The sequence below is a fragment of the Aspergillus neoniger genome (genome assembly GCF_003184625.1).
Source record: "Aspergillus neoniger CBS 115656 unplaced genomic scaffold BO87scaffold_15, whole genome shotgun sequence".
Lineage (NCBI taxonomy): Eukaryota > Fungi > Ascomycota > Eurotiomycetes > Eurotiales > Aspergillaceae > Aspergillus > Aspergillus neoniger.
In genome coordinates this window covers 499,269-514,495 of record NW_020291143.1, presented here as the reverse complement: position 1 = coordinate 514,495, position 15,227 = coordinate 499,269, and the positions used below count along the sequence as shown (strand labels likewise).

At 50.5% G+C, this 15,227-nt stretch overlaps 6 protein-coding genes across 6 annotated transcripts; 2 read left to right on the top strand and 4 right to left on the bottom strand.

Moving 5' to 3' along the window:
* Positions 1 to 335: 335 nt before the first annotated feature.
* BO87DRAFT_51058 (peroxidase/cytochrome P450 family protein) lies at positions 336 to 4,541 on the bottom strand. The gene is made up of 8 exons (XM_025629340.1): positions 4,258 to 4,541; positions 3,803 to 4,120; positions 3,651 to 3,748; positions 3,551 to 3,599; positions 3,304 to 3,496; positions 1,066 to 3,244; positions 857 to 983; positions 336 to 775 (listed from the first exon to the last, which is right to left on the bottom strand). The coding sequence occupies exons 2-8, from the start codon at positions 4,067 to 4,069 to the stop codon at positions 446 to 448; spliced, it is 3,243 nt and encodes a 1,080-aa protein (XP_025480058.1). The 5' UTR covers positions 4,070 to 4,120; positions 4,258 to 4,541; the 3' UTR covers positions 336 to 445.
* A 1,863-nt stretch (positions 4,542 to 6,404) lies between these two features.
* On the top strand, positions 6,405 to 7,994 carry BO87DRAFT_334294 (trans-2-enoyl-CoA reductase (NADPH) TSC13). The gene is made up of 3 exons (XM_025620439.1): positions 6,405 to 6,596; positions 6,674 to 6,889; positions 6,992 to 7,994. Exons 1-3 carry the CDS (start codon positions 6,563 to 6,565, stop codon positions 7,669 to 7,671), a joined length of 930 nt encoding a protein of 309 aa, XP_025480057.1. The 5' UTR covers positions 6,405 to 6,562; the 3' UTR covers positions 7,672 to 7,994.
* A 128-nt stretch (positions 7,995 to 8,122) lies between these two features.
* On the bottom strand, positions 8,123 to 9,625 carry BO87DRAFT_458932 (putative alpha-1,6-mannosyltransferase subunit). The gene is made up of 3 exons (XM_025628906.1): positions 9,210 to 9,625; positions 8,705 to 9,138; positions 8,123 to 8,489 (listed from the first exon to the last, which is right to left on the bottom strand). The coding sequence occupies exons 1-3, from the start codon at positions 9,499 to 9,501 to the stop codon at positions 8,259 to 8,261; spliced, it is 957 nt and encodes a 318-aa protein (XP_025480056.1). The 5' UTR covers positions 9,502 to 9,625; the 3' UTR covers positions 8,123 to 8,258.
* A 370-nt stretch (positions 9,626 to 9,995) lies between these two features.
* On the bottom strand, positions 9,996 to 11,076 carry BO87DRAFT_376449 (mitochondrial 54S ribosomal protein bL28m). The gene has a single exon (XM_025623304.1). It carries the CDS (start codon positions 10,972 to 10,974, stop codon positions 10,336 to 10,338), a length of 639 nt encoding a protein of 212 aa, XP_025480055.1. The 5' UTR covers positions 10,975 to 11,076; the 3' UTR covers positions 9,996 to 10,335.
* A 136-nt stretch (positions 11,077 to 11,212) lies between these two features.
* rvb1 (RuvB family ATP-dependent DNA helicase pontin) lies at positions 11,213 to 13,194 on the top strand. Its single transcript, XM_025623303.1, has 4 exons — positions 11,213 to 11,506; positions 11,588 to 11,807; positions 11,866 to 12,413; positions 12,475 to 13,194. Exons 1-4 carry the CDS (start codon positions 11,363 to 11,365, stop codon positions 12,937 to 12,939), a joined length of 1,377 nt encoding a protein of 458 aa, XP_025480054.1. The 5' UTR covers positions 11,213 to 11,362; the 3' UTR covers positions 12,940 to 13,194.
* Positions 13,192 to 14,982, bottom strand: BO87DRAFT_435799 (uncharacterized protein; the record flags this gene model as incomplete). The annotated part of the gene is made up of 3 exons (XM_025627783.1): positions 13,192 to 13,933; positions 13,985 to 14,715; positions 14,769 to 14,982. The coding sequence occupies 3 exons, from the start codon at positions 14,980 to 14,982 to the stop codon at positions 13,283 to 13,285; spliced, it is 1,596 nt and encodes a 531-aa protein (XP_025480053.1). The 3' UTR covers positions 13,192 to 13,282.
* Positions 14,983 to 15,227: the final 245 nt, after the last annotated feature.

Sequence of the window (15,227 nt, the reverse complement as noted above, 5' to 3'; positions counted from 1 at the left end):
TTCCTCTCACTTGGACTGAGCTATTCCCCCAATAGATTACTCTGTTTTCACATGGTCAGGGTCTTCGTTCCAGTTGAACCTCACCTAGATATTTCAAGCTGGCGCTATTTCATAGCCATGTGGGCTATTAGTAGGTCTATCTAGGAACCCAGATTGCCAATGAGCATAGCTCCACAGGAGCATTATGATTCGGGGAATATCGTGTTTTGTTCGGGAGTGAACGCATACAGGTGGGGTGAATGACAAACAGGGAGTTGCATGAGTGACGTCTACCAACAGAGGTATCGGTGAGGAGTACTATGTTGTCCCCACTACTATTACTTGAAATGTTATGCAAAAGTGTGCGTTGGAAATAAAATATATTATTATACCAATGAAGAACTGTTATACACATTAGTCGTTCCCGCCTCAGCTATTAATTCATCCCCATAATTCATCAACAATTTTAGTTCGTAGCAAGACTTGGCAGATCGCCATCCCATTGGATCTTCATGGTCGATGGGAATGGCCAATAGCTGCTTTGGTCTGCAGTCATATACATCGAAATCCCTCCAGGTCCAGCAATCCTCTTCAGTTGGCCTTGAGACCCAGGAGCCCGCCGGAGGTTGTCTAGCCGTCCCACCACCCTGAGCATTGTCGTGAGAGCCAGCTTACAGATGCCCATGCCTAGGCATTGATGAGGCCCAAATCCAAAGTGGGCGTACAGGCTCATGTCGCGGTCAAGCTTGACCTTCTCCGGCTCGGGAAAGCTGCGTGGATCCATGGAAGCAGAGACCTGCAAAAAAAAGAAAGAAGGTGAGCAAATGTCTGCTAACGCCGGGGAAATCTCCACTGTAGGAGGCTTGACACTACTTACTAGGTTGCATAGTACACTTTGGCCGGGCTTCAAAGTATACTTTGACCCGCCGTCATCAACGACAGTAGGCTTCGCGACCAGTCGCGGCAAGCCGACGGACGATCGCAACCGAGCTCCTTCCATGAAGCTGCAAATGTGTCAGTACATGTCTTTGCGAACCACTCAATGAATATGATTAGTGGCATTTGCGGAGTTCAGGGAGCGCTTACTATCGTAAAAGAAGGGAATCAGCCTCGGATGTGTTTTCTTGGGCAAGTCGTTTAATGTCGGGCAAATGAACGGATCCTTCATCTGACAGGTAGTAATCAAGGCATTGCGAGAAGAGTTGGGCTTGGTTTGCCACCATGCCACCCGCTGTTGGTAAAAGATGTGTCCAGACAATGTCGGCTGGAGGAATATTGCTGTGAAGCAGACGCTGGATCATGTGTTCGCCGTATTCACTGAGGACATCGTGCCGGTGCAGACTGCTAACGATGTTTGCGATGAAGCCGGCCTTGTTGACAAAGTCAACATTAGCCATGGTCAGATCCCCGAGCTGTTGGGTCACATCGCGGGCAGTGTGGTTCAGCTGGAATGACGTTCCAACATCGGCATCGTAGAAAATGGAGGCGAAGACAAGCGCCAATATTTCGTACAATTCAGCCTCGGTAAAAATGCCCCTGGGATTAGACTCAGTCTTCAGGGGCAGAGAGAATACGTTTGCGCAGAAATGGACCTGGGCGTAATTTGCGACATCTCGGACGATATCGACCTGATTGGTTCCGCCCAGCTTGTAAGAATGCTGGCGCAGGAGCTTTATGGTGATATCCTCATAGAATCGCTTCACCTCACTCTCCCACTTGTCGCGGTATAGGGCCGAGCCCATCATCCGGCGCGAGGCGGCGTTGGGTGGCTTGTCACCCGACAGCATGAAATCCCGACCATAAGGGTGATTGTTGTGGCGCATCAAGAATTCGATCTTGCTTCCCCAAGTAACCTTGAACGCCTCTTGGTCGTTGAGAACGGAAATACAGGCCGCATTAGAGCTGATGAATTGCGGCGTAGGCGTGTAACTGGGCCGGCCCCAGCTGTATTCCTGAGCAACCGAGAGCTTCTCAAGGATCTTCTTGTTCTCAGATGGAATGACCAGAGGAAAGTGGGCGTAAATTGAATCTCCTTTGAAGTGATTGGGGAATGCACGCAGCACCAGTTTGTAAAAGACCTGCCCTTGGTCAACCGAGTCCTGAGGCTGTATTTCGTTATAGGCCCAGTTCGTGAGATGCTTTGGTGTGTAATCCACCGTATAGAAACGGTCGCCACGGACAAGGGAAACTGCATCGGAGAGAATGGCCCTTGATATCGTGAAGTTCGTGCACAAACCGCTTCCAGGCACTACTGCGTCTTTCGTAGCCTCGACGATAACACCGGGATACATCTCCACCAGGTCAGGCTCATCATACAGGTTCTTGAGCTGGGCAGCAATGTATGGATCAGGATTGATTTCCTCGAAGGTCTTGTAGGGCGCAAGGTCGAAAAACTTGCGGAACTCGTTCAGGGTAGCCAAGTTCCACGAACGCGCCTGCAAAATACCGAGGGCCTCGATATTTCTGAAGACCGATGGAATGTTACCGGCACCAAAGGCACCGGCACAATCCTCTACGCCATCCGCAAACATGTTCGCAAGGTCGTCATCATCAAAGGCGCCATCTGCATTACGCTGTAATCCAGCAAATGGACGGTCCGGGGGCTGCTCTGGTAAGCTTGCTTCCCACTTGGCCACGCCCCTAAGAAACTCCGGTAACGAAACATTGTTGGGATCCTTTCCTGGAAACAGATCTTTGTACAGATCCTGTGTCCATTTCTCGTCACGCTGGGATATGCAAGCATGCCAGCGGTAGACGAGGTTAAACTCAGCAGACACCTGGTTTCCGGTGGCTTCCGCTGGAGCGCTTCCTAGCAAGCTATCCTGGATATCAGCTCGAGGATCTAAGCTCCACAGACTGTCTGTTCGATTGATATTCAATATGGTCCGAACGTAGTCCTTGAGGATGATGTTTATGTATAGACCACACGTGACCAATCGACCCGTCTGGAAGAGATCGTTGTCGTATCTCGTGCTGGCGTCGACATCAGACTCATCTGGCTTGGTAAAACGGCCGCCTTCATTGATAGTCGCCAGATTTTCGACAACATAGTTGTGGAAGCGGTTGAACATCAGCAGAAGCACGCCGACGCCAGGAGGGAAACCGAGAACTCGTTTGCTGGAAAAGCAGTCCGGCTTGAGTTTTCCATCCTTGAAGGTCCTGACGAGGTTCTGCTCGTCTTGATTGTTGCCATAGAGAGGTGAAAGATCCAAATACGAGGAGGTCTTGTTCAGAGTATAATCATTGCGATCCGTTTGGAACAGGTCTTTGAGCATGTCAGTTGGGAGATCTTGTAAAACCAAGGATGATCTAAGCAATGCGTACCGTGAATAATGACGGAAGCGAGGTAGAACAAGACACTGGATATCTTGTTCGGATGCTCCTTGTATTCCTTTCTCTCCAGGAGGGACGCGAAAAGCGTGCTCGGATCCGGCAGCGAAGGCGACTGAACAGTTGTTGGCCGTACAGACCTGGCGTAGTGGCTACCAGCTGCTCCAATATGAGGCCAGAGGAAGTTCTGTCAATGGAGAGTTAACAAACACCTTCCAGAAGGGTTCCGGGCGCACTATACATTTCCTGATCCATCGGCCTTGCGGTAAGAAGAATCCCGGCCTAGGTATCTACATTCCTCAATTAGTGTCATATAGAATGTCATGTCACAATAAACTTACGAAATCGGAGGATGTTCCAGGTCATTCCAGAGCTGCTTGAGGAAGGTGTTCGTCAAATCCTTCCCACTCTTAGAAGTCGAAGGGAGCCCGGCAGCAAGCTGGACTCGGTCAGACGGACTCAACTGGCTCAAAAGGCAAGAGTAAGCACTTACCTGAATGACTCGCTCCATTATATAATGTCTATCATCGACTGGTTGACCTGTTACAGCATCCTTAACGACCTCCAGCAGGGCCGTGATATCAGCAAGGTCGACATGGCTGAGGTCCTTGACAATTCCCGTCTGAGCAGGCTCAGTGACATAGGTCCCGTTTCCAGTCGCCGTAGGTAGAGGCCGCAAGGATGCCGAAATAGCCTTTTCAACCTGGGAAATTGTGCTCCCAATGCCGTTGACAATGGAATGATTATTTGAGCCAGGCATTGCGTATAGGGCTAATATTATACAAGTCGATGTCCAAGAGGTACAATGCCGCTGCATACGCGAAAAGCCAAGATCAGCATGAAGCTCCAATTATGCTTAACCTCGACTCTACAAATAAGAAGAAAGAGGGGTCGATAGATCTCCATCTCATGATTCTAGGACTATGGATTGTCCCAAAGAAGACCCACCTCATGAAGTCATAGAAAGGTTGCTCACCTTGGGAGTCTAGACGTTCTGGAACCGCGCCGGCTACCAAGGAATGCGAACGGCGAGGACGTTGAGTTGCGGGGAAAGAACTTAGTTAGGTAAACAAGAAGGGTATCAGTATAGACAAGAATAAATCCCCTTGGTGATGGGAGTTGAGATATATACTATGAAGCAGGGGACTCAATGCGAGAATGCGCATGAAAAAGTTGGGGGAGATTAAGCAAGGAAAGATATCCAGAGAAACGGTCTTTATAGGATCTTGTCAGCGTCATAGCAGCGGCCCAAGAGAGTAACAGCCGAGTCGGCAACCCCGAAGCGAATGATTAATACTACTAAAATGTCCACGGAGCGATAGCAGACACTGGGCGTCCTGTCCGTAACGAGAAATACCCCATTGGACGTGACAGGCGAGCCAGAGAGACTTCTGATTCGCGTGCATGAGACATGACCTGGGCGCAGTTCACACCGTATGCAAGGCTAACAGGTTGGATGCGGAGTATGATCGAACGTGCCTTAGCACCAAACTCTCGATGGGTGGCCTTATCCACACTCTAGACAAGAAGTATGGCGTGCGCAGCCGAAGAAGATACGAGGGATAGTCATGGATGGATCGTATCGTGAGGCATTGGACGGGTGGCCCTGGCAGTGGCAGGCCCCGACAAACCAGACTGGCGGGGACTCTCAATTTCAGCCGGGCAAAAACCCGGTCGATCTGCGGCTGGAGCTTCAAGTTAGCGAAGGCGGGTGGGAAGAGCTGAAAAAGAATGCCAGAAGATCTTGCAAATCCAGCGCACTGTATTATTATTCCCCACCCTCCTATTCCATCGCGTTCTCTCGGGGACCTGTGCTCGATCCAAAGTTTGCGAGGTGCCCTTGACACTTGGTCGGGGTTACTTGTACTTCATCGGGTAATGGTTGACAATACGGTCAATTCGGGGATCGGAGGGGAAGGGATCTTAGAGTATAGAGAGATCCTATCAGAGCACCTCCCTTTAATTCCCACCGATGTTAGTGGGTAGTAGTATCTAGTGGCCAGCACGAACTGCATGGATAGTCTGGCTTGGGATGTGGTGAGTGATAAGTGAGTTGCTGTCAAGTGAGTGTGGGCTGGGCTGCTGCTTGGTACGGGGTAAGTAGTAGATGAAGGTATGCCGCTAGCACCGGGCTAAAGACGGAGGTGCTAAATGGGCGGGGGCAAAAAGTGAGGAAAGGCTGGCTGGCTGACTGACTGGGACTAAAGCGCCACTAGTATGTACACACTGTCGGATGAAGCTGAACACTACTCTATCAGGTCTAGCCAGCCCCGGTAAGTGACCTTGACAATCAGGACAATCGTAGCGGGCGCATATGTTTGGCTGACTTGCTGGTACACAATGGCGTTCATAATTTTCAGTCTTAATTAATTTCTTGTCTCCAATTACGCCATCTCCGTCTGTTTTATTATTATTATTACCGGCAATACTTCATTGATAAGGGCCTCAAGTCGAGATTGTTCCGACATGTAAGTGCATACTACTGTGTAAGTAGTACTAACAACACGCAACCAAGAAAAGAAAAAAAAAATTTAGCATAATGCAGTGGATCCACTCAATCGGCGAATGGCATAATTCTTGGATCACTGATATGTCAAATGCTCTGTAACAACAAGCCATGTGAGATGCAGTAAGAAGATAGCACATTGTAGCGGGAAGGGAAAAGATAATAAGCACAAAGGAAGAATGGGAAAAGCAAAAAACCAAACCAATATATTTAGTAAGATATGTAAGAACAGGGAAGGGCCTTTGAGGACTCTCTGTCAGCGTGACTGTGACGGAAGAAGTACCGGATTGGAATTGTTTGTCCCTAACTATGAAGTACGCAGATAGCACTAGTCTCGTATGGAGTAGTCAACAAATCCTTCCGGGAAACAAAAGCATACCCTTATTTTGCAAGAGTACCGAGAGTAGTTCAGCAACCAAAAGTTTGGACCCCGGCAGATCGTCCCACGTGATGCTTCGCGGGCCGAGGAAGGAATGCCTGGGGTCTTAGTGGTGTATTATTAGTCTGGATACACTAAGCAGCTCACTAGTCCGCAATGGCCTCTTGACTAGCCGCATTTTGCTGAGCAACTTCTCAACAAGTCTGTCGCTTCCGATAACCGGGTACACTTGCGCCATCAATACTATCTTCCTCGTATACGAACCCTGGCACTGTGCTCTCACCTCAGCTCACGTGGAATAATTCTCAGATAATATCCTCTGTGCCTGCCGGGTCATTACGAGCTTGCGTGTCTTCAGCCTAATCCCAATGGCGTCCCTGACTCTAGTTGTTGAGCCCCGGGGTAAGTTTCCTGGCCACCATCAGTCAAGCTCAATTGATATGTCCGAACCCAACTGACATTGGCTCCCCATCCCCTAGGAAAACCCATCAAGAAGCTCCCCAAGCAGGTTCAGGTGTCCTCCAATGCCTCAACCGCCGAAATCTACAACAAGCTCGCGGAAGCCTCGGGCTTCTCCATCCACCGTCTCCGGATCACCAAGGGTAGCGATCGCACTGTAGTCCCCAACTCCAAGGACTCAACCGTCGACGGAGTCGGTCTCAAGGAAAAGAGCGTCTTGCACGTCAAGGATCTCGGTTAGTAGAATAAGCTGACACCAAACACTTCCCCGTCTACACCATCTACACCACCACCGCTATATTCCCACCTCACTCACTAACACACTCCCTAATCTTCAGGCCCCCAACTTGGATGGCGCACCGTCTACATTATCGAATACCTGGGACCGCTCTTCATCCCGGCTCTCTTCCTCTTCCCCCTCCGCCCATATGTCTACTTTAACTTCGACAAGCCACTTCCCGACCCATCGCAGTTCCAGCTCCTGGTCTGCGCCCTCCTGACCATCCACTTCATCAAGCGCGAATACGAAACCGTCTTCGTCCACCGTTTCAGCAATGCCACCATGCCCGCGCGCAACATCGTTAAGAACAGCGGCCACTACTGGGTCCTAGCCGGCCTGAACATCGCCTACTGGGTCTTCCGTCCCGATTCCCCCGCCGCCACCATCCAGGACTCTTTCCTCCTCTACAGCGGCCTGGCATTGTTCATTTTCGGCGAGCTTGCGAACCTAAACGCTCACCTTGTGCTACGCGACCTGCGCCGTCCCGGTACCACGGAGAGAGGCATTCCCTCCGGATTTGGCTTCAACGTCGTCACCTGCCCCAACTACTTCTTCGAGGTTGTCAGCTGGGTGGGCGTCTACCTGCTGAGCGGAATGAGCTGGAGTGTCCTGTTCTTCATTGTCGTCGGTACCGTTCAGATGGCTCTCTGGGCCAAGAAGAAGGAGCGCCGCTACCGCAAGGAGTTCGGTGACAAGTACAAGCGCAAGCGCTATGTTATCCTGCCTGGTCTGTACTAGACAAGAGCATGTTGCTTTGAGTAAAAGTACTATGCGTAACGTGCGAGGTTGTCAACCTCGCATACATTTGTCTTGGCATTGGCCAAGGTTCACCCGGGACCTTGCATGTACCTCGACTGCGTTCCGGGTTAAGGTGTGGTGAGAGATGAATGGATCTCGACATCCGAGAAGATTACGGCGGAGTTTGTTCTCTGCATGACGGTTTTGTCCTTCGATGTGTAACCTATTACGATAGATTATAGTCCGGTTATTAGTTATTTTACGAGAGTTATGCGGAGGGTTCTAGTTATTGACGTGGACGAATAATAATCATTTTTAATTTGAAGCAATAATGCTATTGGATTGCGAGGTATGGAGTAGTACTAGGTAACTCATGTAGCATCGGAGTGAATGCGCTCGCTTCTCTATGGGATTAATATCACAGTACCAGAGGTCCGAAGACAATTTGTTCAAAAAAAAAAAAAAACTCCCAACACCATTAAATAAGCAAAATCATACCCAAACTCCCCCAAAAGCAAAGGTGGACATTACATTTGAAAGCGAATATAAGAAGACAGAAGAGAGAAAGAAAGAAAGAAAGAACGAGGTTACTCGTTCTTCATCTTCCCTGCCCAAAGCCGATAATACGGCTCCACTTCCTTCTCGCAACTCCGCTTCGTGTCGGTGTCACAGCCAAGGAATCGAATGACGAAGTCACCATCCTTATAGACGCCGTCCACGGAAGCTCCGTTCGAATCCTTGCTGTAGGAATTGATGGTCCGCTGTGGAACCAGAGCCAATCTGGCCAAGATGGTCGGGTGCCATTGCACAATGTGATCCTGATGACGTGGGTTAGTTACTTAATCTGGTGACACGGGGAAAAAGCAAAAGAAGGAAGCAAAAAAAAAAAAAAAAAAAAAAAAAAAAAAAAAAAAAAAAAAAAAAAAAAAAAAAAAAATAACAGAATTTGATAAAGCGAGCACCCGACTAGAGGTGTACGATGCATAATGAAAAACTTAAAGACGGAAGAAACGTAATCTATCTCCTCACTTACCAGAACGTGGGTCTCGGCCTTCGCAAAGTTATAGCTAATGTACAGAGGGTCGAACCAGAAGTCGAGGAAATATTTGGCAAAGTCGCCCTGTCGAAGGAGGAAGCTACCGGAGCTCAAATCCTCCGCATCGGTGGTCATAATGAGATCGACATCTTGGGGCTGTAGATGCGAGAATGTCTTGATGATGCTATCGGGAGGTACGACGGAGACGTCCTTGAGCATGAGGGATTCGAGACGGTCGTTGTCGAGGACGTGCGATTCAAGTGATTTGCTCGGGTTCATTATTAGGGCATGAGCGTCTAGGTGGAAGAAGTACTTCGAGTAGGGGTTGGAGGCCATCGCGTGACGGAGGGCTGGGAGGACGGCCCAGGACTTCGGGGCGTTATCGAGGACGGTTTCATAGTCGGACACGTTGGCGAAGAAGTTCGTATAGCCTGGATTGCAATTGTAAGACATTTGAAGTTACTCAACACGAGGGAAGTGACTGGGGTTATTGTCGCCTTACCATGTCGCTTAGCATAGTCCTCTCTGTTCTTCACGATCTTCTGGATGTACTCGTTACTCCAAGCCGTCCGGTCTAGAACGGTGACGACGACGATGCTGGATGTCCCTGCTGGTACGGCGGGGGCCCCTGTACTTGTGTAGAAGAACTGGGAGAGAAGGAAGAAGACGGTGAGCAGGGAAAAGCCCAGGATGGCGACTGCTTTGAGCTGTTTCCTGCGCTGGAGTGAGATTCGCGACGAGCGAGGGTACGGAGGGGTTATCGGAGTCCTCCGCGGAGGCAGGGCGAACTGCATGATGGGTGTATTTGTCCCCAGCGAGTAGATGCTGGGCGACTGTAAAGGATGTAAAGATAGTCAATTGCAGCTCCGATAGATCAGGACATTCTAGCACGTAGTATGAGCTTGGAGCGGAGGCAGCATCAATTGCTTGTAACTGATCCGGCTTCACGGGCTCCTCTGCCGGATCCGGAAATGCGCCCGCGGATCTTTGTTGGTCCGAAAGATCGCAGCATTCCAGGGACAAAGCCGATGACCTTGCAGATTGGCTATTACTTGAGACATTCCAAGGCCAGCGACGATGATTATTAATGGTTGGCTCATTATGAAGTAAGGTTGTGGTTGTTTAATGTCTATGTATAGATACGGTGTCTTCCCATCTGGGCATATGAGATCCCGCACATGTGCTGATGTATTGCATCCCAAACTACAAAGTAGCTTCCAGGGCCACTGGTAGCCTTCTGACGCGGTGTTAGATCCGTGTATATATAAAGACGGTTATTGGTCCATGTAACTTTACCACGTCGAGGGCTAATCTGCAAGTAGTATGTCTGCATTAGTCCCTTCAACGCCATGTGCACACCAGGTCAATTAATCCAAATCGCATTGGTAACATATAAATACACTGAAGAGCGAATCACGCAAAGCCAAGCAGTCCATGCAAGACCTAAATAGCAGCTGTACAGTCGTCTTTTTCACCATCCGAGATATAGTATGAAAGCGGTATGCAGACGCTGTCGACCATGACCATAGAAATAATAATACAACAGACGCCCATCCGTTGGTCACCAGATAATCAACCGAAATTGACCGTCCCAAATCGACTTTGCTAGAGACTTGCCCTGTAGGTCTCTAGTATTGTTTCTCGTTGTACGTTGGCTTCGTGATCTCCTTGATATTCGTCTCCGCCTCCACCTGCGCCTTGATCTCGTCCTCCTTCTGCTTCACCCATTCCTCGAACGTAGGAGGTTCGGGCATACCAAGCTTTTTCCGCTCCTCCCGGAATCTCTCTTGAATCTTCGGGGTCTGCATGATCTGCCACCGCAACTCCCATCCAAAGATACCCATCTCCCTGATGCGGCCCGGGCGGTCGCTCAGAAGGTAGTTGTCGAGGCCACCGGCCTTCCGGATCGTGCGCAGCGCCTTGCGCGTGACCTTGATGAAAAGATCCTTTTCGAGTGCTTCGCTGTAGAGCTTCTTCCGACGAACGTTGGGCTTCCAGAATCGGCGGGTCTTGCCCTCGTTGCGGCCTTGTGAGATCTTGTTTCCGAATTGGATCATCGCGCCTCCGTAGAGACCGGAGTTGGATTGCTTGAAGACATAGTTCGGGCCGTAGGGGTAAGGAGGGATGTAATCCGGCAATTGTTTCGTCTTCTGTGCCGCCAATGTCGTGGAGAAGGAACGTTTGGAGGTCGTGAGGGAAAGGTTGCGAAAAGCCGCAGAGAGGGAGAACGGAAGGGACATGGTCGAACGAGTCTGTAAACCCGCCATTGTGTAGATCAAAAGGTCGAGAGGCAGTCGACCATGACAGGGAATTGGCCGAGAAGAAGAAGAACAGGTGCCGGCAGAGCACAGCAACAGCGGACGAGATAGTTGGAGATAGGCGTGGACCGTCCAGCACCGGATGGTGAAAGAATTTGGGGGTCGCGGCTGACCGCCTTGGCCACGGCCGGCTATCATTGATCGATCCTCCCCAGCTGCGCTTGAATTTCGGCCAGAAGCAGCTGCATCCAGACTCATCTTCCCTTTCATCATCTCCAGCTTTCTCTGATCCTGTCAGCTCTTCTTACTTCTCGTGTGACTTACTCCTTACCGAAACTTTCTACCCCACCACGATCGCATATCTGTGGCTTCCGAGTCAGGTCGCAATCCCTTCACCATGGTCCAAATCAGTGAAGTGAAGGGCAACTCGCGGGAGAACAGAACCGCAGCCCACACGCATATCAAGGGTCTTGGTCTACGACAAGATGGCACCGCGGAGGCTTCAGGAGACGGTTTTGTTGGACAGGCAACTGCCCGTGAGGTATGCGACAACATTGCCGCCCAGAACCCTCGTTTTCCAAGCCCATGAGCCTTGTACTAACCCGAAGGATTGACATAACAGGCATGCGGTGTCGTTGTTGACTTGATCAAGGCGAAGAAGATGGCCGGTCGGGCTGTCCTCCTGGCTGGTGGACCCGGAACTGGAAAGACTGCCCTGGCCCTCGCCGTGTCGCAGGAGCTGGGAACCAAAGTCCCGTTCTGTCCGATCGTTGGTAGTGAGATTTACTCGGCTGAGGTCAAGAAAACAGAGGCGCTCATGGAGAACTTCCGGAGGGCAATCGGTACGCGATCTATGCCATTTTGACGCGAACAACCCAATAGACTCTAATGCATCGATAGGTCTCCGTGTTCGCGAAACGAAGGAAGTATACGAAGGTGAAGTGACGGAACTCACCCCCGAAGAGACGGAGAACCCTCTGGGAGGATACGGACGCACGATCAGCCATCTCATCATCGGTCTGAAGTCCGCCAAGGGTACCAAGAAGCTGCGCCTGGACCCCAGCATCTACGAAGCTATTCAAAAGGAGCGTGTCACCGTGGGAGACGTCATTTACATCGAAGCGAATACTGGAGCCTGCAAGCGTGTCGGACGGTCGGACGCCTACGCCACCGAGTTCGATCTTGAAGCTGAGGAATACGTGCCCGTACCGAAGGGAGAGGTCCACAAAAAGAAGGAAATCGTTCAGGATGTGACACTGCACGATCTGGACATGGCCAATGCCCGGCCCCAGGGTGGACAGGATGTGATGAGCATGATGGGTCAGCTCATGAAGCCCAAGAAGACCGAGATTACGGAGAAGTTGCGCCAGGAGATCAACAAGGTCGTCAACCGCTACATCGACCAGGGCGTTGCGGAGCTCGTTCCCGGTGTCCTCTTCATCGACGAGGTAAATCATCCTAGCCCTTCCCTGCCTCACCTTACAATCAGTTGCTAACCCCCACCTCTAGGTTCACATGCTCGACATTGAATGCTTCACATACCTCAACCGGGCCCTCGAGTCTTCTATCTCCCCCATTGTCATCCTTGCCTCTAACCGCGGCAACACCGTCATCCGCGGCACCGACGACATCTCCGCCGCCCACGGCATCCCTCCCGACCTTCTCGCCCGTCTCCTAATCATCCCCACCCACCCTTACTCTCCCGATGAGATCAAGACCATCATTCGCCTGCGCGCCAAGACGGAAGGCCTCAGCATCACCGACCCCGCCCTGGACAAGGTTTCCGAGCACGGCAGCAAGGTCAGCTTGCGGTATGCCCTGCAATTACTTACCCCGGCTAGCATCCTCGCCAAGGTAAATGGACGCCCAGGCGGCATCGAGGAAGCCGACGTGGCAGAGTGCGAAGACCTGTTCCTTGATGCGCGGAGGAGCGCCACGATCGTGAACCAGGATAGTGAGAAGTATCTCAAATAAGGGGAACGTGGCTCACCACTTGGCTGGATTTTTGGAGAACAGGCAAGACGGGGTGTGAAGAGAAAACAACCGAAAGAAACAAAACACATACAAGAAAGCAATATGTATACCATGTCTGCAGGTTTTATTATATTTTCCTAACTAAACCGGGAAGAGCCATTGCTTTTTCTACTATGAATGAGCTATTTTACGTTAATGTCAACTACTAGTATTAGGGATTCTATTTTCAACCTCCAGAAACAAGTTCGTAATACTATATCTGGTCTAGTAATACTCATATAACGTCCCAAGAATCTTCCCTCTAGAAAAAGTAAAAGAAGAACAAAGGAAACAAAAAACATCATCAAGACCTCTTCTTCTTCTTACCACTAGTGGTAGCATTGCACACCGGTCTAAACCTCGTCTTCGCCTTCCCAGCCGCCCCCGGCAGAGCCCTCAAGAGAACCAAAACAAATCTCAGAATAAGAACATAAACATGAATCAGACGAATAATCGTCCGGATCACATTATCTCTCAAGCCAAGGCTCAAAGGAGGCCCTGATGCAGCCGCCTCCAAGGGATCCTGGTGGAACTGCACGTGGAACGGGGCCTCGGCGCCTAAATCCTGGATGGCGATCCTGAGACCAGCCGTGATGGCATCTTCTAAGTGTCCGCGTCCTGTCCAGCAGAAACCGTAACTTAAACCACGCTTGTTCTGGATGGTGGGAAGGTGATGTTGTGCTATCAGGGTCTGGGCGCTAGGCTCCGGGTCGGTGAACTCCCATACGCCTTGCACGTGGCTTGGGTGAGGTGGGGTGAAGGGGTTTAGGGTGATGTATATGGGGCCGAAGAGGTGGGATGGGATGCTGTCGAGGAAGTTGGCGATGTAGCTGAGACTGGAGATGTGGGATGTGATGATGGTGGTAGTGTTACTTGGTTGGGTTTGCCAGTCTTGGTTGCTGGGGCCTAGGATGTAGTTGCAGGCGGGACCCGGGTCTTCGACGTTGGGCATGAGCTGGTTTGTGAGGTTAGTAGGGCATATATAAGGGAAGTAGATGGGACGCACAAGAGGGTCAGAATGTAAAACAGAGATGTTTCTGGTTGAGCCTAAACTTCGGATGATCCCCTTTTCTTGCTCATCTGCGAGCGACCCCAGTATCTTAATAGTCTCCTGGCCGTTAACGGCGAAGACTATATGGTTGAAGAACAGTTCTTCGCCTGCAGATGTCACGATACCGAACTTCTTTCCATACTGAACAATCTCTGTTACTCTAGTCTTGAGATGAACCTTGGAGGAGGGAAAGCTTTTGGTCATGGTCTGGATGAAATGGCTCACCCCTGGTCCGATACGACGCCAGTTTGGCAAGGCTTGACGGGGCTTCAGCAGTTGGTGATGATAAAGGGCCTGGACGAGGGCTTTCGCAGGAACCCGTGGCAGGAACTTCCCCGCATTCGTGCTCCACAGAATGGACAGCAGTGGGGCTAGGTAGTTCTCGATAAAGGTATTGGAGTACTCTTCGCCTGCGAGGTACTCATGCGAGGATAACGACTGGGGATCCGCGGGTTTACAAGCCTCAAAGCCGGGATCGAGTACATCCACAGCCATGTATTTCAGCCAAATAGCATCGCACAGTATGCGATAGGTCTCTAAGTTGCAAAGTGTCCATGGACGAAGAAGAATGCTTTTCAGTATGCTACCACACCATTGGAAACTGTCAATCCCATCCGTAGCCCCAAAGGAGAACGGAGCCTTGACACTGGTAATCCCAAGGTAGTCTAACAACGAAACGAGGTTTGCTGAAGATGTGAATTAGTCAAGAAAAGATACGGGCTGGGAAGTTGCCACTAACGAGAAGCCCCGGCATTAAAGTTGGGAAAACTTGTATTGACATCAATTCGGTGACCATTATGCTCAAAGGGCAGGGCATTTACGCGCCCACCAAGAGAGTCTGAGGCTTCAAATAGATGAACATCATGGGTGGAATTCCGCAATGCCCAGACAGTCGTGATACCCGTGCAACCGCCCCCTATAACAGCAACCCGCTCAGGCTGAAAGGGCGGCATGAAAACAACAGCTGTTAGCGGCTAACCTTGCCATAGAGCAGGCCAACCGGAGAGAATGAAAAGAATATCGGCACGAACTTAGCGCGCTGGGATGCTGGTTCCAGACCAGGCTCAGTGTCTAGTAGACAGCTTGGAAAGGTTGTATAGTACTCCTTGCCCTATTCGGAGATACTGGGATAGGGAACATTGGAGAGGTAAGGTAGCAGAACAGTCTCTCAGAAAGATCGAAGACAGGGTGACAACAG